The following is a 17136-nucleotide window of genomic DNA, read 5'->3' on the forward strand; positions in this document are numbered from 1 at the left end:
GGCCAGATTTGAACCTAGGACCTAGGCTTGGCTTTCAATCCATTGAACCACCCAGCTGCCTCCTGGTCACTGAAGATCTCTGAGCAGTTGAGTGCCATCATATCTTTGCATAACAGATGATTCTGTCAGCAATACAGAAGTGAAAGTGATAGAAGAGAAGTAGAAAGGTTTCAAAAGAGAATAATGCAATAGTAGATCATCAGTGACCTATTTAAATTGATTTAAAATTAATGATCAAAGAGAATAAGGTGTGGATTTGAGAGATGAATTGGGGATAGAATCAAGAATAACTGTAAGGTTATGATCAAGTCAATGTGAAACTATGGAAAAACATTAGTTTTGGAGTAAGATGATTTAGATTTATTTTAAATCTTGGCACTGCTGCTTACTACATTGGTGACTTTGGGCAAGTCATTTAGATCCTCTGGCCTTATTTTCCCAATTAAAAAAAAAGAGGTTTGAATGAAATTATTCCCAAGGTTCTTTCTAACTTTAAATTTATGATCCTATGGAAACATACTGAATAATGCCATCCCAGACAGAACTAGTGCAATGTGGTCAAAAGGAGATAAATTTAGGAGTAATATGATGAGTACTGAAATTGAAGTTAGGAGAGATTGGAGCTTGGACTGTGACTCTTATACTAGCTGTGACCATAGCCATACAATTTAACTTCTTTGAGGCTTAATTTCCTCATTTATAAAATAGAAATTAAAAACCTAGTATTGTGTTTTATTATATCAATATCATATTATTTATATCATGCCACATAATATCATTATGTTATAATGATATCACATCATATATTATAGTCATATCGCACACATGACATATTATATCACAATGTATTATGATTGTATTATATTCTAATATGCTATGTTCTATTATATTAGTGATTATGAGGATCTCATGAAATATTATATAAATATAGACATACAACATATAGATAGATATGTAGATATATATGGTCACATATCTATCTAATGATAACTTTTCAAACCTTAAAGTGCTATGTGTATATTGTGCATGTGTGTATATATTTGTATATTTTCATCTGTATATATTTCTCTTTATCTCAGTTAATATGAATGTTTCATTTTGTTTTTTTATTTATTTTTATATTTTTCTTCCCCTTCACCCCCTGACCTCCCCCCCCCCCCCATGGCAATGTACATTTCCACTGGTTTTAACATGTGTCATTGATCAAGACCTATTTCCAAATTGTTGACAGTTGCATTGGTGTGGTAGTTTCGGGTCTACATCCCCAATCATGTCCACATCAACCCATGCGTTCAAGCAGTTGTTTTTCTTCTGTTTCCACTCCTGCAGTCCTTCCTCTGAACGTGGGTAGCATCTTTACCATAAATCCCTCAGAATTGTCCTGGGTCATTGCATTGCTGCTGGTACAGAGGTCCATTACATTCGATTTTACCACAGTATATCAGTCTCTGTGTACAATGTTCTTCTGGCTCTGCTCCTTTAGCTCTGCATCAGTTCCTGGAGGTCTTTCCATGAACGTTTCATTTTGGACATGTTGAGATTGAAGTGAGGGTGGAACATGCAATCAGAGATGTCCTGAAGGCAACTTGAGATGCAGGTCTGGAGCTCAGAAGAAAAGCCATGACTGAAATTTGGGATTCATCTGTATAAAGTTGGCAATTAAAGTCAGGGAAATGAATGAGATTGCTAAAAGAAAGAGCACATAGAAGGCAGGTGGCTAGGATGAGATTATGGAAGGAAAGAGCATATAGATGGAATACTTGAGGAATTTTTGCATTAAGGGATTGAGAAGGTGAAGAGCCAATGAATGACACAAAGAACTATAATCAACCTTTGGCATAGTAAGAGGAGTGACATACATACTCTAAAATAATATGTTATAAAAATTATATTTGCTTTCTAAATATGTTTTAGTATTTAAGGGTTCTGGAGGACCACTTCAAATAAGAAATCTACTATACCAGGAAGTTCTGACTTGATTATTACTTGAATGATTGTCTAAATTTCCTATCCTGCCTTCCTTTCAACACTTTCCTTTAAATCAATTCTTAGATTAGATAAGCTGTCTTTTTCAAAGGACCGACTTCTTTCAAACCTTCCCTAGGGCAGGTAAGTAGTTGGGTGGTAATGTATAACTTGAGTAACAAAAAAGGATTTGTTCCCATGAGAGGCATTGTCAAGAGTAATGGTCCCAAAGATAGAAATAAAATAGAAGTCATAGGAATGTGTTTCTTGGCCATGGACTCATCTCATGGGTGTATACCATTGTTTTTCCCTCTACCTCTGTTTCCACCTTCATTGGCTCTGATTAATCCTGACTTCTAAATGTCCCCTGCACAGAAATCTCCTGACTTCTACAAATTTTGATTGTGTGTATGTGCTAAATATGGCAAATTTTGTACAGAAGAGCTCTGGCTCCAGTGATGTGGTGTGGAGAGATCATTATATTTTAGAGTTATAGAGTTTCTGTTTAAAGCTCTAACTAGAACTTTTCAAACTTTAAAGTTCTATGTGTGTATATATATTTATATATTTCATCTTTCTTTCTTTCTTTCTTTCTTTCTTTCTTTCTTTCTTTCTTTCTTAGTTAATATGAATGTGCTTAGTTTTGGACTTGCTGAGTTTGAAGTGAGGATGAGACATACTAGCAGAGATGTCTTTAAGGCAGTTTGAGATGCATGTCTGGAGCTCAGAAGAAAAGCCAGGGCTAAAATAGAGACACTTGAAATATGCATATCTTTGGGCAAGTTATTTTACCAATAATGTGCTGGTAAATGTTTAACAGTGATGTCTACTCTGCTTCCTGGGTGGCTGGGAGAACTGCCTTGTCCTCAACAGTAATAAACAGACCCTACTGTAGATCAGACCTTTATCATCTCTCTCCTGTACTGTTGCAATTGCTTTTCAACTAGTATCAAGTCACTCCTTGCTCCCATCCATGCTATATTCAACTGCAAAAAGGATTGTCATAAAGCATAATGAACCTGCCCCTGTCCAGACCCTAATCCTCAATAAACTATAATAGCTCTTTAGTTATCTCAAGAATCACCTATAAAATCCTTTGTTTCTCATTTAAAGCTCTTTGTAATCTGGGCTCTTTTTACCTTCTCCACCTTGTTATTTACATCCTTCCACAAACTCTGTGATCCAGCCTCGCTGTCATATTTGCTGTTCCTCCCACATTCCACCTTCCATCTCCTTCCTTTTGTACTGGCTGTCCCCCATGTCTGGAATGCTCCCCTTCCCATCTTGATTTCTCTGGCATCTTTTGAGACTCAGCTCAAATGTCACCTTCTGCAGGAAGTCTGTTGTGTTCTCCTTCAATTGCTAGTACTTTTCTCTCTGAGATTACCTTCCATTTATCCTATATAGTTCATGTACCTTGTTATTAAATATTTGTTTCCCACTTTAGAATGTGAACTCCTTGTGGCCAGGAACTCTTTTTGCCATTCAGTATATGCCAAGGACTTGGCAAAATATGTGGCAGTTGGTAAAGGCTTAATAAATGCTAATTGATTAATTGACCTTATTGCTTAAAACAATGGGAAAACCAAATGGATGAACCATTTCCCAGGAATTATATGGGTGGCTCATTAAGTTAATCCATTACTACATATATTGACCTAGAATTGCTCAGTACTTTCAACAACCCCAAGACAGCTTCCTGACATCTTTTTTAAAACATTCACACTTTGTGTGGTTACAAATCATAGAATACAGCAATTTCCTTCTCAGCCCCCAAAATGGTGATCCAAAGAGCAATAGAGGCACACATGACCGGACATATGCATCTATAGCAAATTGCCAGTTATAATTTACACAAAAAAGGTGATACTTAATTAAGGGAAATTAAGTAGAGTATGAATAATCAGTAGAGGAAGTGGGCTGGTCATGGAACAAGGGAGAATAGATGGATAGAATAGGTGGATAGAATGGGTTGCTTCTGTTGTACCCACAAGGTTTCAAAATGTCTTAAAGGAAAGCTTTTAGTGGAGTTATAAGAAGATGTAGGTTGGGAGGCAGCTGGGTGGCTCAGTGGATTGAGAATCAGGTCTAGAGATGGGAGGTCCTAGGCTCAAATTTGACCTCAGATACTTCCTAGCTGTGTGACTGGGTAAGTTACTTAACTCCCATTGCTTAGCCCTTCCTGTTCATTTGCCTTGGAACCAATACACAGTATTGATTAAAAGATGGAAGGTTAGAGTTTAAAAAGAAAAAAGAAGATATAGGCAGGAATCTCATAGGATGAGAAAGTGTGGATGAGCTTTAGTCAGCACTTTTGGAGGGGGTATCCTCCTCAGATAAGAGCATTGAGCCATGGAATTATTAAAGGACAAAGAATGAAATCTAAAGATTATTCAAACCTGTGTAAATTAATGACAGCAGAACAGTTATAGCCATGTTACAATAACATCCTAAAGCAACTGCAAATAAAGACCCAAGGCTATAGTGCTTTGACCTCTGGTATTAATTAGCTTTGTGAAATTTACTTCATGTATTGTATTCCTCCTGAAAACAGGGAACAGGGTTGTTTTGGGTGTGGTAGTTATACTTCTTGCTGAAAATATACTCTATCTGCTCTAGTATCTCTGGGATTCCTAGAATTTGTTCAGGAATTGGTCATTAACTCCAAAGCCTTAGTAGATGTTCTTTGTGATTTATTAAGGCAAGGAAAAAAATATCTCTCAGTAGCTAACCTTTTGTTGATAGCTTTCCTGGATTGGTACTCAGCCAATAGACAGTCTGTTGCCAGGCTGATACTTTATGCCTTTTCACCTTGGAAGGACCTACTAGATCTGGGCTGTGCATTATTGGTATGGCCTTGGAGGGACTGGAGTCATCTATGCCATTATGAGCTATTAGAAAAGGATTTTAATGGATATTAGTATTTTTCTTTTAAAAAAATCAAAACTTTCAACTCCAGAGAAAGAACTGGTAGAGTCTGAATACAAATCAAAGCATATTCGTTTTCACTTTAGTTTATTTGTGTGTGTTTTTATTTTGAGGTTTTTGGCTTTATGAGTATTCTCTTACAACATGACCAATATGTAAATTAAAAAATCAAAGTTTTGTGGAAGACATATTTTTACTCTACTGAAACTTTTATTCTTTTTTTAAGATAAAAAGATTCCTTTCTGTTTTTAACATCACATTTATTACTGAACATATTTCTTTTTCCCTTCCCTATCCAGTAAGCCATTCCTTGTGACAGTTCTTTTTCATTTATGAATTTGTCTATTTATTTATTTTTTAAAAACCCTTACCTTGTGCCTTATAATCAATACTAAGTATTGGTTCCAAGAAGAGCGATAAGGACTAGGTAATTGGGTTTAGTGACACATCCAGGGTCACACAGCTAGGAAGTATGTGAGGCCAGATTTGAAACTTGAGCTGGTATCAGCCTTGAGCTGGTATCAGGCTGGCAGGAGGATGGTGCTGGTTGTCAGGATGGAGTGAGCAACTCAGTTGGGCTTGTAACTTGTTTATGGAAGTACAAGGATCAAACCCTGGGAACTGAGTGCCCAGTGAAACCTCACTGCTACCCACCAGGCTCCTTTAAGATGTCAGGCAGCCGGCCCCTCCCTGCTGAAGAAACAGCCTCCTATTGATTAATGGCAGACTGGCACGAAGTAGATGTAGAGCTTCCTGCCCCTCAGCAATGGAGCTTGTTCCAGCCCTAACTGCTCAGAATCCCTGCCTGTTGTCCTTCTAGCCTTTGTTGGTAAGGAAGTAATTACAGGATTCCCTGGTTAAGGCTATGGGGTTTATTGGTAATTGGGGAAGGAACAAGGCAATGGTAAGAGAGTTAGGAAATGTTAAAATCTGTTGTAGAGGTTTATCTGGCTAAAGCTGGTAGAAGGTCCTTGGAAGGTCTAGGCAGACCCTCGGCCAGAGTGAAGCGGTCTCTGGTTAGGAAATAGAGTTGATCTAATGGCTAATTTGTAGATGATGATAAATAATAATATTGAGGAACTCTTGAAGATTTGGTCGTAAAATCCTAGCTACTCACATTCTCACTCCCAACCTCCCTCTTCCAATCCCACCACCCTTTTTCTCCCACCTCCCAGGCCCAGGGGAAGGGGTAGATGAGTGGTCAGGATGAAGTCAGGTCAGGGAAGAACCCAGCTCTGGGTTTCCAGGGCTTTTATACTCTGAGCTCAACTGCCAGTTGGTATCTGCCAAGTGGCTCATGCCCTCTTCAACATTCCATCCAGGGTAACTGACAGGTTTGCCCTAAGCCAATATGGCAATGCTAAAATCCTATATTACAAGAAGAAGGAAGAGATGTACATTTTTTCAATTATTCATTGGGGGATGAACTTGGTCATTATAATTGTACAGGTTCAGTTTCATTTTACTGTCATTTCCAGTTATGTTGCTAATGTCATCGTTTTCCTATGAACCATGTCATTTCTCAATATTTACTGAATGGCACTCAGCCTCCTTCCTTTTACTCCCATTGCAAGGCTGAGACAATTAGGGGTCTGACTTACAACCATACAGATCTAGTTTACTTATTCACAAACTCCAGATCTTGATGAAAAAGAAAAGTTGAAAAAGACTTCCAAGACTAATTTTTATGGCTGCTCTAAATGCCTTTTAAGACATGATGATGTTACAAGTTGTCCAAGCACATACACTCATTGGGGGACCTGTGACAAATATACTCTGAACAATGTTAATACCTCAATAAATATTCCATGCATGTAAAAAGGATATGTGGAATTTGACTGCCTTTTAGAAGGGCAGAGACTTCATCTTCCCCAAAGATTATTTAAAAATTCCAACACCAACCTAATATCATTTGCACACAGTGCTGAATATTTTTAATGAGTAATATGGGGCTACTCAAAATTCATCTAAATCTCTGAGCAAGCTATTCAGCCATGGAGGAATTAATTCCCTTTTTTAGGTCAACCTTTAACTTCAGTCCGTATTATGGAAATGATCCAGATGTTGGAATGAGTCACTTTCAAGGGAGTTAATGCTCTAATAACCCACATTGATTTTGTCACAATTTAATAGTGCTTTTTGGTCATTTTGGATAACTTTTAATGCTTTGGCAGTATTAGCAGATTCAACCACACAATTTCAGCATCCCAGTAGCAATTTTATGGCTTGATAGAATCTCAAATTGACCCTTCTGGGTCAGTCAATTCAATTCAATATTTATATGGAATTCAATATTTATAGAAGACAAATGTTTATGTCCTAGGCATTGAGAGGCTAGGAGGTATTGTTCTTAGTCTTAAGGGAATTTTGGTCCAGTAAGAGACATTGGAGATGTTCACAAATTGTTATAAGAGAAATTAGAAAATAAATTTATAGAAGTACAAAGTGCTTTGTGTAATTTAAGCAGGCTCATAGAATGTTTGCTAATTTATTATTTTGGGATGGAATCTACTACTTTTTGTTTAAATTTTATTTAAAACCCTTAACTTATGTGTATTGGCTCATAGGTGGAAGAGTGGTAAGGGTGGGCAATGGGGGTCAAGTGATTTGCCCAGGGTCACACAGCTGGGAAGTGTCTGAGGCCAGCTTTGTACCTAGGACCTCCCGTCTCTAGGCCTGACTCTCAATCCACTGAGCTACTCAGCTGCCCCTGGAATCTAGTACTTTTGATTGAAGAATAATAATAATAGCTGATCCTTTATATAGTGCTTTAAGGTTTGCAAAGTGGCTTACACATGTTATCTCATTTTATCCTCACAGCCCTATGAAGTAGGTGCTATTTTATTCATTTTATAGATGAGGAAACTGAGGCTAAGAGAAATTAAATGACTTATCCAAAGTTACACAGCTAGTAAATAAATGTTTGAAGCAGGATTTGAACTCAACTCTTCCTCACTTCAGGTCTTGTGTTCTATGTATGTCACCTTGTTGTTTAGTTATTTTCAGTCATGCCCAACTCTTCATGGCCTCATAATTTGGGGTTTTCTTGGCAAAGATACTGGAGTAGTTTGCCATTTCCTTCTCCAAGTCATTATACAAATGAGGGAATTGAGGTAAACATGAGTAAGTGACTTGCCCAGAGTTAAATAGCTAGTAAATATATCAGGTCAAATTTGAACTCAGGTCTTCCTGACTCCAGGTCCAGGTCTCTATCCACTGTGCCACCTAGATGTCTTATGCCACCCAATTACTACCTTCAAAACTCAAGTTGTACCTGAGCTTGCTTTTGAAGGATGGAAAAATATTTCAACGAATTGAGATGTAGAAAGGAGGTAAGAAGGGAAGGTGCCAAGTGTTTTTCATTTGTATGAGGTGATATGAGCACAAGTGCAGAGCTAGGGAAAGGTGGGATAATTCAAAGTATGTTGAGAAGTCCAGTTTGACATATAGACTATATGAAAGAAAGAAGTTTAAAAAAAAAAAAAAAGCTAGAAAGCAAAGTGGGTTGGAATGATTCTGGGATGCCTTGTGAGCTAGGTTAGGGTGTTTATGCTTTATTGGATGTCAAATAGTTAGCTGCTCATAATTTTGGCGTAGGGGAGTGAAGGGATCCAAATTGACCCTTAAGGGAGATATTTCTATCAGTATGGAGGAAGGATTGAAATAGAAAGAGCTTGGGGCAAGGGAAACTAATGAAAATTATTATAGAAATGCAGGTAAGAGAGAATGAATATAGAAATAAAGGGACTGATTGTCTTCCATGGACATCATTGGCAATATTTGGAGACTGATTGATAAGGTAGAGAGGGGAGTCCTAACATCCCAGCGTTGATGGTCACAGATGTCACCTAATGCAATGATGGTGAACCTTTTAGAGTCCGAGTGCCCAAACTTCAACCCTCACACGCATGTGAGCTGCCCTCTTACACCAGACAGGGAAGGGAAGAAGCACTCCCATAGGGCTGCTGGGTAGAGGAGCGAGTTATGAGAGAAATATCCTCAGGCATGCATGGAGAGGGAAAGGAGAGCAGCCCCTTACATAGGTTCGCCAACATGGACCTAATGTAACCTGTGTGTGAGTAGTAACTTCTATATCAAGTAGCCATCCAGGCTCTGTTTGCAGACCTCCAGTGATGGGGGAGTCACAGTCTCATGCACAGGACCATGCCATTTTTGAACAGTTTTAATTCTTAGGATTTTTTTTTTCTTTTCCTTAAGCCCAAATCTTCTTCTGGATCCACTACTCATGAATTCTTAATTCTGTCTTGTGAGGCAATGTCAAGCAAATCTAATCCCTCTTTCACGTGGCAGCCCTTCAAATATTTAAGATCATAGGAATTAAAATTGGAAGGTACCTTAGAGATCATTTAATTCAATCTTCTAATTTATAGACAAGGAAACTGAGGGCTGAGTGACAGGAGACCTTCTCTACCCCCATAGTCTCATGTAGGCACTAAGTAGTACACTCAGGACTTAGAGTTATCATTACCTCTTAGGCTCTTCTTCTCCTGGCTACATATCATCAGTGTTAAAAAGGGTGGTTTCAAGCATGAGTGATTGGGAAAATGGTAGTGCTATTTGCAGAAATGGGGAAGTTAGAAAAAGAGGCAGATTTAGGAGGAAAGAAATTAGTTTGGTTTGGGACAGATTAAGGATATGGTATCAGGATACATGGACAACTAGGTGGCACAGTGGATGAAGTGCCTGGCCTAGAGTCAAGAAGACTCATCTTTGTGAGTTCAAATCTGGCCTCAGACATAGTAGCTGTGTGACTCTGGGCAAATTGCTTAACCCTGTATGCCTCAGTTTCCTCACCTGTAAAATGAACTGGAGAAGGAAATGGCAAACCACTCTAGTATCTTTGCCAAGAAAAACCCAAACGGGGTCATGAAGAGTCAGACATAACTGAAACATAACTGAACAACAGCAACAATCAGGACAGATAACAAGCAATTGGAAATGTGTATGTGTATATGTATTTATTATATACACGTATGTATATATTTTTATTTGTATATGTGTGAATATGTGTCAATGGAATCTGATAGCTACATATTTGACAGGTTGAAATTGAAACTGAAGTTATGAAAATGTGAGATTGTCAGAGGAGAAGGCATAAATAGAGGCTAATAGAAAACTCAGGTCAGAATATTGAGTAAAGCAGAAACAAGCGTCATAAATCTTATTCTAGTTTATCTCTTAGGTCCCTCCTTCCTACTTTAAACTTGAATGAGAAAACACCAAGAAGAAACATGTAGTCAAGACCTTCTCAGAGAAGATCAAGGAAATAAGAAAAAGTCAGTGTATTTAGAGATAGTTGACATTAGAAGGTCACTAAATCCTAGAGTGACGGGAGTGGAAGCCCAATTAGAAAGAGTTAAAGGAGTGGTTAGTTTAGGAATGATAGACTACACTTTTTGAAAAGTTTGTCAGTAAAAGTGAAAAGGAAGCTGAGATAGTACCTTGAAGGAGTGGATTAAAATGTGGGAAGATCTGTGTGCATGCGCGCACGTGTGTGTGTGTGTGTGTGTGTGTGTGTGTGTGTGTGTGTGTGTAAGTAGGAAATAAGAAAACTGGACAAAAAGGCAGAAGTCGAGAGAGAACATTGGAAGATATAAAAAAAGAAGGCTCGATAGTGGAAAGGTTAGCCTAAGCAAGCTGGAGGACCCCGGAGATAGAAGGAAGAAAGAGATTTTTGCTGTTTTCTTTTTTTAATTCAAAATGTCCTGAAAATGATTAGTGATTATAGTGATTAGTGATTAGTGATAACACATTAGAATGTTGGACTTTCTTTTAGAATGAGCAGGAATTGCACAGTTTGGGGAATTATTTTGCATTTTCTGAATAAATGGTAGTAATTTAATCACATTATCTTGACCTTCTTTCAGAGGTAACCCCACAGGAGATGCAACGTGTGTGTTTTCTCTACTAGCTCCCTTTCCTCTCTTTCCTTTATGGACATGCAATTTCTTGTTTAAGACTATATATACAGTTCTGAAAATTTTTTGCTTATTTCTGAACCTTAGTGTCATCTAGGGGCTCCCAGTAAAAATAAACTATCGTGCTGAGCTTTTTTTTTTATTTTTAGTTTCATGGCAGTAGCACATAGCAGTTAAACTTTTAACCAAATAAAATGCTCTTCCCCCCCTTTTTTTTAAAGGAAGAAGAGATGCCAGATGTCGAAATTGACATTGATGATCTTCTTGATGCTGACAGTGAAGAGGAGAGAGCTCTCAAATTACAGGTAAGTAGCTTTAAAAAATGTTTAATATTCAAATAATAGATAGCTTAATAGGCTATCTGGGACATCAGACCTTAGTATTGATTGATTCTAAACTGTGAAAGTCATGGAACCAAAACTGTGATGCTAGCAGTTTACAAGGGTTGCACCATATTTACTAAGTACTCACTTTGCATCCACAATACCATGTCTATGTTGGTTGAAATATTAGTCAGCCAGTAAGTATTTATCAAATACCTTCTATGTGCCAGATCATGTGCTAAGTGCTGGGGATCCAAAGAAAGACAGAAAGCAAACAATTCTTGCTCTCCAGGAACTCACAATGTAAAGGAGGAGGTAACATATAAATACTTACATACAAACAAGACATAATCAGGATAATTAGGGGGTGATCTCACAGGGGAGACACTAACATTAAGAGGAACCACTAATGGCTTCCCATAGAAGGTGGATAATAACTCCATCTTGAAGGAAGCCAGGGAAGCCAGGAGAAAGAGTTGGGGATGAAGAAGGCATACGGGGACAGTCAAGGAAAATGCTTTGAGTTGGAAGATCATGTGTGTCTGGATTCAAACTATGTGATGATCCAGTTATTCCTTATTCAAAGAGGAGAGTCTGACTGGATTCAACTCACTTGTTATCTTTCCTGTGGGGAAAAAACCTATGGATCTTATATATATATATCATCTCTTTCATTCTCACTGTTTTCCTGGGAGAACTATAGGTTTTGTCTCTAAAGATGCAGTACCCAGGGAGAAAAGCCCTATTTGAAGGTGATAATGTAGATGTGCACTAGAAGTAAGCTCCCTGGTCCAAGATTCTATGTTACCTGCACAATATTGTAGCACCCACTTAACTCGATCTTCACAGTCCTTGTATATGTTATGGCTCTATTAGTTGAATGTTGTCAAAATATTCGATTTCATACTGTGCTCTTCAGGTAAGCATGCTGTCATTAAATGGAAACTACAATGCTTGGTATTTCTTTAGTTCAAAATAAATACTTTACTCTTTCCCTCTTTAGAGATGGTGTCCAAAACTCTTTTTTGGCACCTGGGAGTCTTTTAAGTTAATGAATCTCCCTGGCGTATCACTGTTCCTCATGTTAGTCTAATGTGCCTTCTACAATTTTCCCTTCTGTTTCTTTGAACATTTAAACCAACATTTGACCATTTGACCATACCAAAACAGGAGGAGAGGAAAGAGTAAAAATATCTGCTAGGTTAAGTGTGTACTCTTAACTTAAAAGTCATATGGGTCTTTGGGTATAGCTTTTACCTAATAGGAGAAGGGATAAAATAGTAGAGTGACCGACAGAGTCAGCTATTTATTTCAGTTCACTGTGACACTACATTCCAGGTAATAGGTGAAGCCACTGCTTTATTCTGACTGTGCTTTGATGGATCCCTTAATATCGTAGGAAAAATCATTGAATTTTGAATTATGACACCATTTCTCAAGATAAGCTCTTCCCTTTAACATTTTCTCAGAGAAGTATTGATAACCTGGTCAAGGGCAGGAGTGTTCATTTCAATGCTGATGGAAAGATATTTCCTTCTTTTCAGAAAAATAAAGTCCTCTTTGAGGTGAAAGATTCTCCTATATGGGATATAATATTCCTAAATACAAAAACTTTTCTTGCTTGAGGCTCACGAACTCCATGCTTTTGGGAAAAAAAAGAGTGGCCTTTGATAGATTATAGATTATCTTGAGTTGCTTTGTTTAAGTGGTACTGAATAGATGAAATGACTTTAAAAACTGTGTGCTGACTTTTTATGGTGATTAAATTGACCTATTCATGTGTTTAATTCTAGGAAGCTCTCGTAGACTGCTACAAACCAACAGAGGTAAATAAATCATTTTTCCTAACCATGTTTCTTTCTTTCTTTTTCTTTTTAAAGCAGTTTGTCTCCATAGCAGACTTGATTTAAAAGTAACCAGGTATATGATAATTAGCTTTCTATATCTATAAGTGCATATGTTTTAGCAGTATGAACTTGATTTCTAAGCCTGAATGTGTCCAGTTAAGGAGAACTTGAAAACAAATGGAAATCTACTCACTGAATATTTTCTACATATAAATCTCAACTTCTTAGGCAGTAATGAAAAAATGGAATTACTCTAGTCTAAGCTTTATAATTGCAAATTTGGAAAATACATACTGTCAGGGGATTATACTTGTCCAACCTAGAAGATTATCAAGGCACTTATGTAATTTTGAGCTGTATGTGACTCCTTGACCCGCTTATAAGTATACACATACATATATCCGTAAATGTATACCCAAGTGCTTTTAAAAATGAAAAGAAATGGATACATATATGAAAGATTATAGCTTTTAATGTAGAGTTTTAGAGTATTAGTCCCAATAACTGTATATAGAGTGAAAAGCTAAAATATTTTCATTTCAGATGCAAAAAATATCTGTAAAAGAAATTTGTCTAATGTATGACTGCAAGAGTTCAGCAGAATTTAAGCAGGATAACAATCCTCTAGACTTGCAGAGTTATTCCTAATATCAAAGAGATTACAATGAGACTTTGAGGACCTGCACTAGAGTGATGGCAGTTTCAGAGGAGAAAAGGGGGTGTATTCGAGAGATACTACAAAGGATATGAGAGGATAAGAGATAGCACAGAGTCTAGGATGACTCCTACGTTTCAAGCCTGGGGAGGATAGACTTGTTCTCTACAGTAATAGTGAAGATGGAGGAGAGGGAAGATTTGATTTTCCCCATGTAGGATTGTATTTAGCTTTGTTGGGTAAATTGTTCCTGGTCGTAAGCTTATATTATTTTGGAATATTATATTCCAAGATTTCCTCTCATTTTTAGTAGAGGCTTCCAAATCTCATGTGGTCCTGACTCTTGTTTCTTGTTACTTGAACTGCTTCTTTCTGGGTGCTTTGAGCATTTTTCTTTTGACATGAAAACTCAAGTTTGGTTTTGACATTCTTCAGACTTCTTTTGGATTCTTTTGGCTTCTTGACAAGTGGATTCTTTCTGTCTTCACTCTCTGATTTTATTATATATTGGTAATTTTTATTTATTATTTCTTAAAATACAATGACCATTTTTTAATTTTATCATGGTTTACAAGGGGTCCAATTATTTTTGAGTTATTTCTCCTCGATCCGCTTTCTAGGTCAGCTGTTTTTAAATTTTCGAATAGCGTACATTTCATCTATTTGTTGAATATTTTGGTTTTGTTTGAATATTTCATGTGTTTCATAAAGTCATGATATCTCTTGGGCCTATTCTACTTTCCAATGAGTTCATTTCTTGGGTAAAACTTACTACTTACTACTTTCTTCTCTAAGATATTTATTTTTCCTTAAATTCTCACCTATAATACTCTTCTTTCATTTATAATCCCATTTTTTGCTTCAGGCTTAATTTCTTCTGAGTTAATATTAAGATATCTGTGGCCAAGCCATTTTTTCCTTTCAGTTTCTACTTTTAGATTTTATGGAGCTAGTCCTTATTTAGGAGATCTCCAGATTTTCAATCATTTTTATACTGATTGATGTTTTTTTCTGATTTGCTCCTCTCTCTAGCTTTAGTTCCTAAATTGGGATTTTTTGCCATGGCCAAGCTATGCTGCTTGCTGTGCTTTTGGATGATGTAAATGGGCTTGCTTGGCCTTGTTTTGGGTCACCTCAGTTCTTGAGGTGCCCTCCTTTTCCTGGGGTTAGGTCTTGCATCTTGAAGGTTCAAAGCACCTTATCTTCATGGTCTTCAATAGTATTTTAGGAGAGTGTCTGGGACTTTGAAACCCATGTGCATAAATTATCTCAATCTTAATCTCAATTGTACATATAATAGTCCTTATAGCTTCCTTGTTACTTCAAGATCCACACCCTAGGGGCTCTCTGCCCTAGAAATTTTATTTTTCAGGGGAGAATTATATCTTTGCTATCTCAAACACAGAACCCTATAGAATATGTGGATCTCTGGTCCTGGTTGGAAGCTAAGGATATGTTTTTCAGCATCAGTATTGGCTTTACTGTTTGTGTTTCCCATACACTCCTTTTTTTTTTTTTTTTTTTTTTTTTTTAAACCCTTGTACTTTGGTGTATTTTTCTCATAGGTGGAAGATTGGTAAGGGTGGGCAATGGGGATCAAGTGACTTGCCCAAGGTCACACAGCTGGGAAGTGTCTGAGGTCAGATTTGAACCTAGGACCTCCTGTCTCTAGGCCTGACTCTCACTCCACTGAGCTACCCAGCTGCCCCTCCTTTTTTATAATAATGACATTTTGGCTTAATTTTTGTATAGTTCTGAGTTGGAATAAGCCACTTTTCTTTGAAAAAATCTTTACCTTCTGTCTTAGAATTGATATTAAATATCTGTTCAAAGACAGAAGAGCAGTAAGGGCCAGGCAATTGGGGTTAAGTGACTTGCTTAGGGTCACAAAGATAAATCTCTCTCTCCACTGAGGCACCTACCTGTCCCCACTTAAGTTTCTTATTGAATTTCTTGATCATTATCTATTCTGATGTTAATTTTAGGCTTTTTTTTTTTTTTTTTTTTTTGGTTTGGGATCAGGGCTGTTTGTCTCCATTCAGGTAGCTACCTTGGCTAGAATTTAAAATATAGAATTTTTTTGTAGTTAGATTCTGGAAAGTCATTTAGCCTAGCTTCTTCATTTTTGCCAATGAGAAAACTAAGGCCAAGTAGATTTAAATGATTTATTTCAGGTCAAATAGCTGGATTGTGTTGGGTCCAGAACCTGAGCCCATTTCTCCTGTCTCCCTTATCAAGAAAAATATATATTTTTAGTAATAGAGATTATGGGAGCTATAAGTTCAAATTCTTGTCTTTTAAATTCCATGATTCTCTCAGTGTTGTAGATCCAATGAATAATTCTCTTTTCTTGCATCTGTTTTGTTATCTGTTAGTGAGGTTTAAGGAGATCAACATTTTGTCATTGAAATTTACAGTTTGATATACTGATTAAACCAGAAGCTGTGGTGGGTGGCTCTTTCTAGGTCTCAGTGATATGCCAGATTGTGGTATTGTCACCATGTTCCTTTGTTGTGAAATGAGCATCTAATTCTGGTTTTCCCCTAGAAAGATATTGATGTTCTCTGAAAATATATGATTTGTCATCCCTATTTGTGATTGTGTTGAAGCTATATCTCTATGTATTTTTCTTACTTTCTCTCTCACTTCATTGCTTCAGCAATCTCTTTTCACTTTCTCCAATGGTCTTCTTATGGCCAGGTTGACTTAAAATATTGAAGAATTAGAACCTGATGGATAGAAGTTTCTTCTTTTGAATTCCTTTCAATAATTACATTCAGATTTTGATATTTTGAATAGTTTTTTTTCTGTACTTGATTGCCAACCTTACAAACTAAGGATAATGTTTAGTGAGCTTGTAGCCTAAATACATCAATCTTTCAACACACATTCATTAAACACCTACTATGTGCCTACGTACTGATAACACAAAGACAAAAAATTCCTGACCTCAAAGTGCTTACCCTGAATCTAGTGGAAGATGTACACATAGAAGTACAAAATATTTACAAAGTGAATACAAAGTAATTTGTTGAGCCAGAGTCACTAATAACATGAGAGAAAATATATTCTTGGCATTTAAAACACTCTAAACATGAGCCTTGTATGTATGAGCTGGGCATGAGTAGATATATACTGGCATCTAGTCATTTTCTATGAAGTCCATCTTTCCGAACACTTCCTTAAACTGATGATGTGAAACTACAAATGCATTGGGTCTTAGTGTACTGTGTTGAATAGCTAAACTTCATAAAAAGTCCACAATTAATAATGATGATAGAATCATGAAGTAGGAAGGAACTTTTATTTTTTTTCCTGGGTTATATGTGTATTATCCCTCAATACCTATTTCCATATTATTCATTTTTGTAATGGAGTAGTCTTTTTTTTTAAACATTTATTAATATTCATTTTTAACATGGTTACATGATTCATGCTCCACCTTTCCCCTTCAACCCCCCCCCCTGCACCCCCCCCCC

The 17136-nt window shown here is 37.0% G+C and overlaps 1 protein-coding gene across 1 annotated transcript in view; it reads left to right on the top strand.

The window, feature by feature from the left end:
* Positions 1-17136, top strand: part of PPP1R14C (protein phosphatase 1 regulatory inhibitor subunit 14C) — a 124967-nt gene that overhangs the window by 85748 nt on the left and 22083 nt on the right. Inside the window, exons 2-3 of the mRNA XM_044674729.1 lie at positions 11054-11137; positions 12949-12981. Coding sequence (XP_044530664.1) covers positions 11054-11137; positions 12949-12981 — 117 coding nt within the window. The remainder of the gene's footprint in view (positions 1-11053; positions 11138-12948; positions 12982-17136) is intronic.

Source organism: Gracilinanus agilis, chromosome 4, assembly GCF_016433145.1.
Source record: "Gracilinanus agilis isolate LMUSP501 chromosome 4, AgileGrace, whole genome shotgun sequence".
Classification (NCBI taxonomy): domain Eukaryota; kingdom Metazoa; phylum Chordata; class Mammalia; order Didelphimorphia; family Didelphidae; genus Gracilinanus; species Gracilinanus agilis.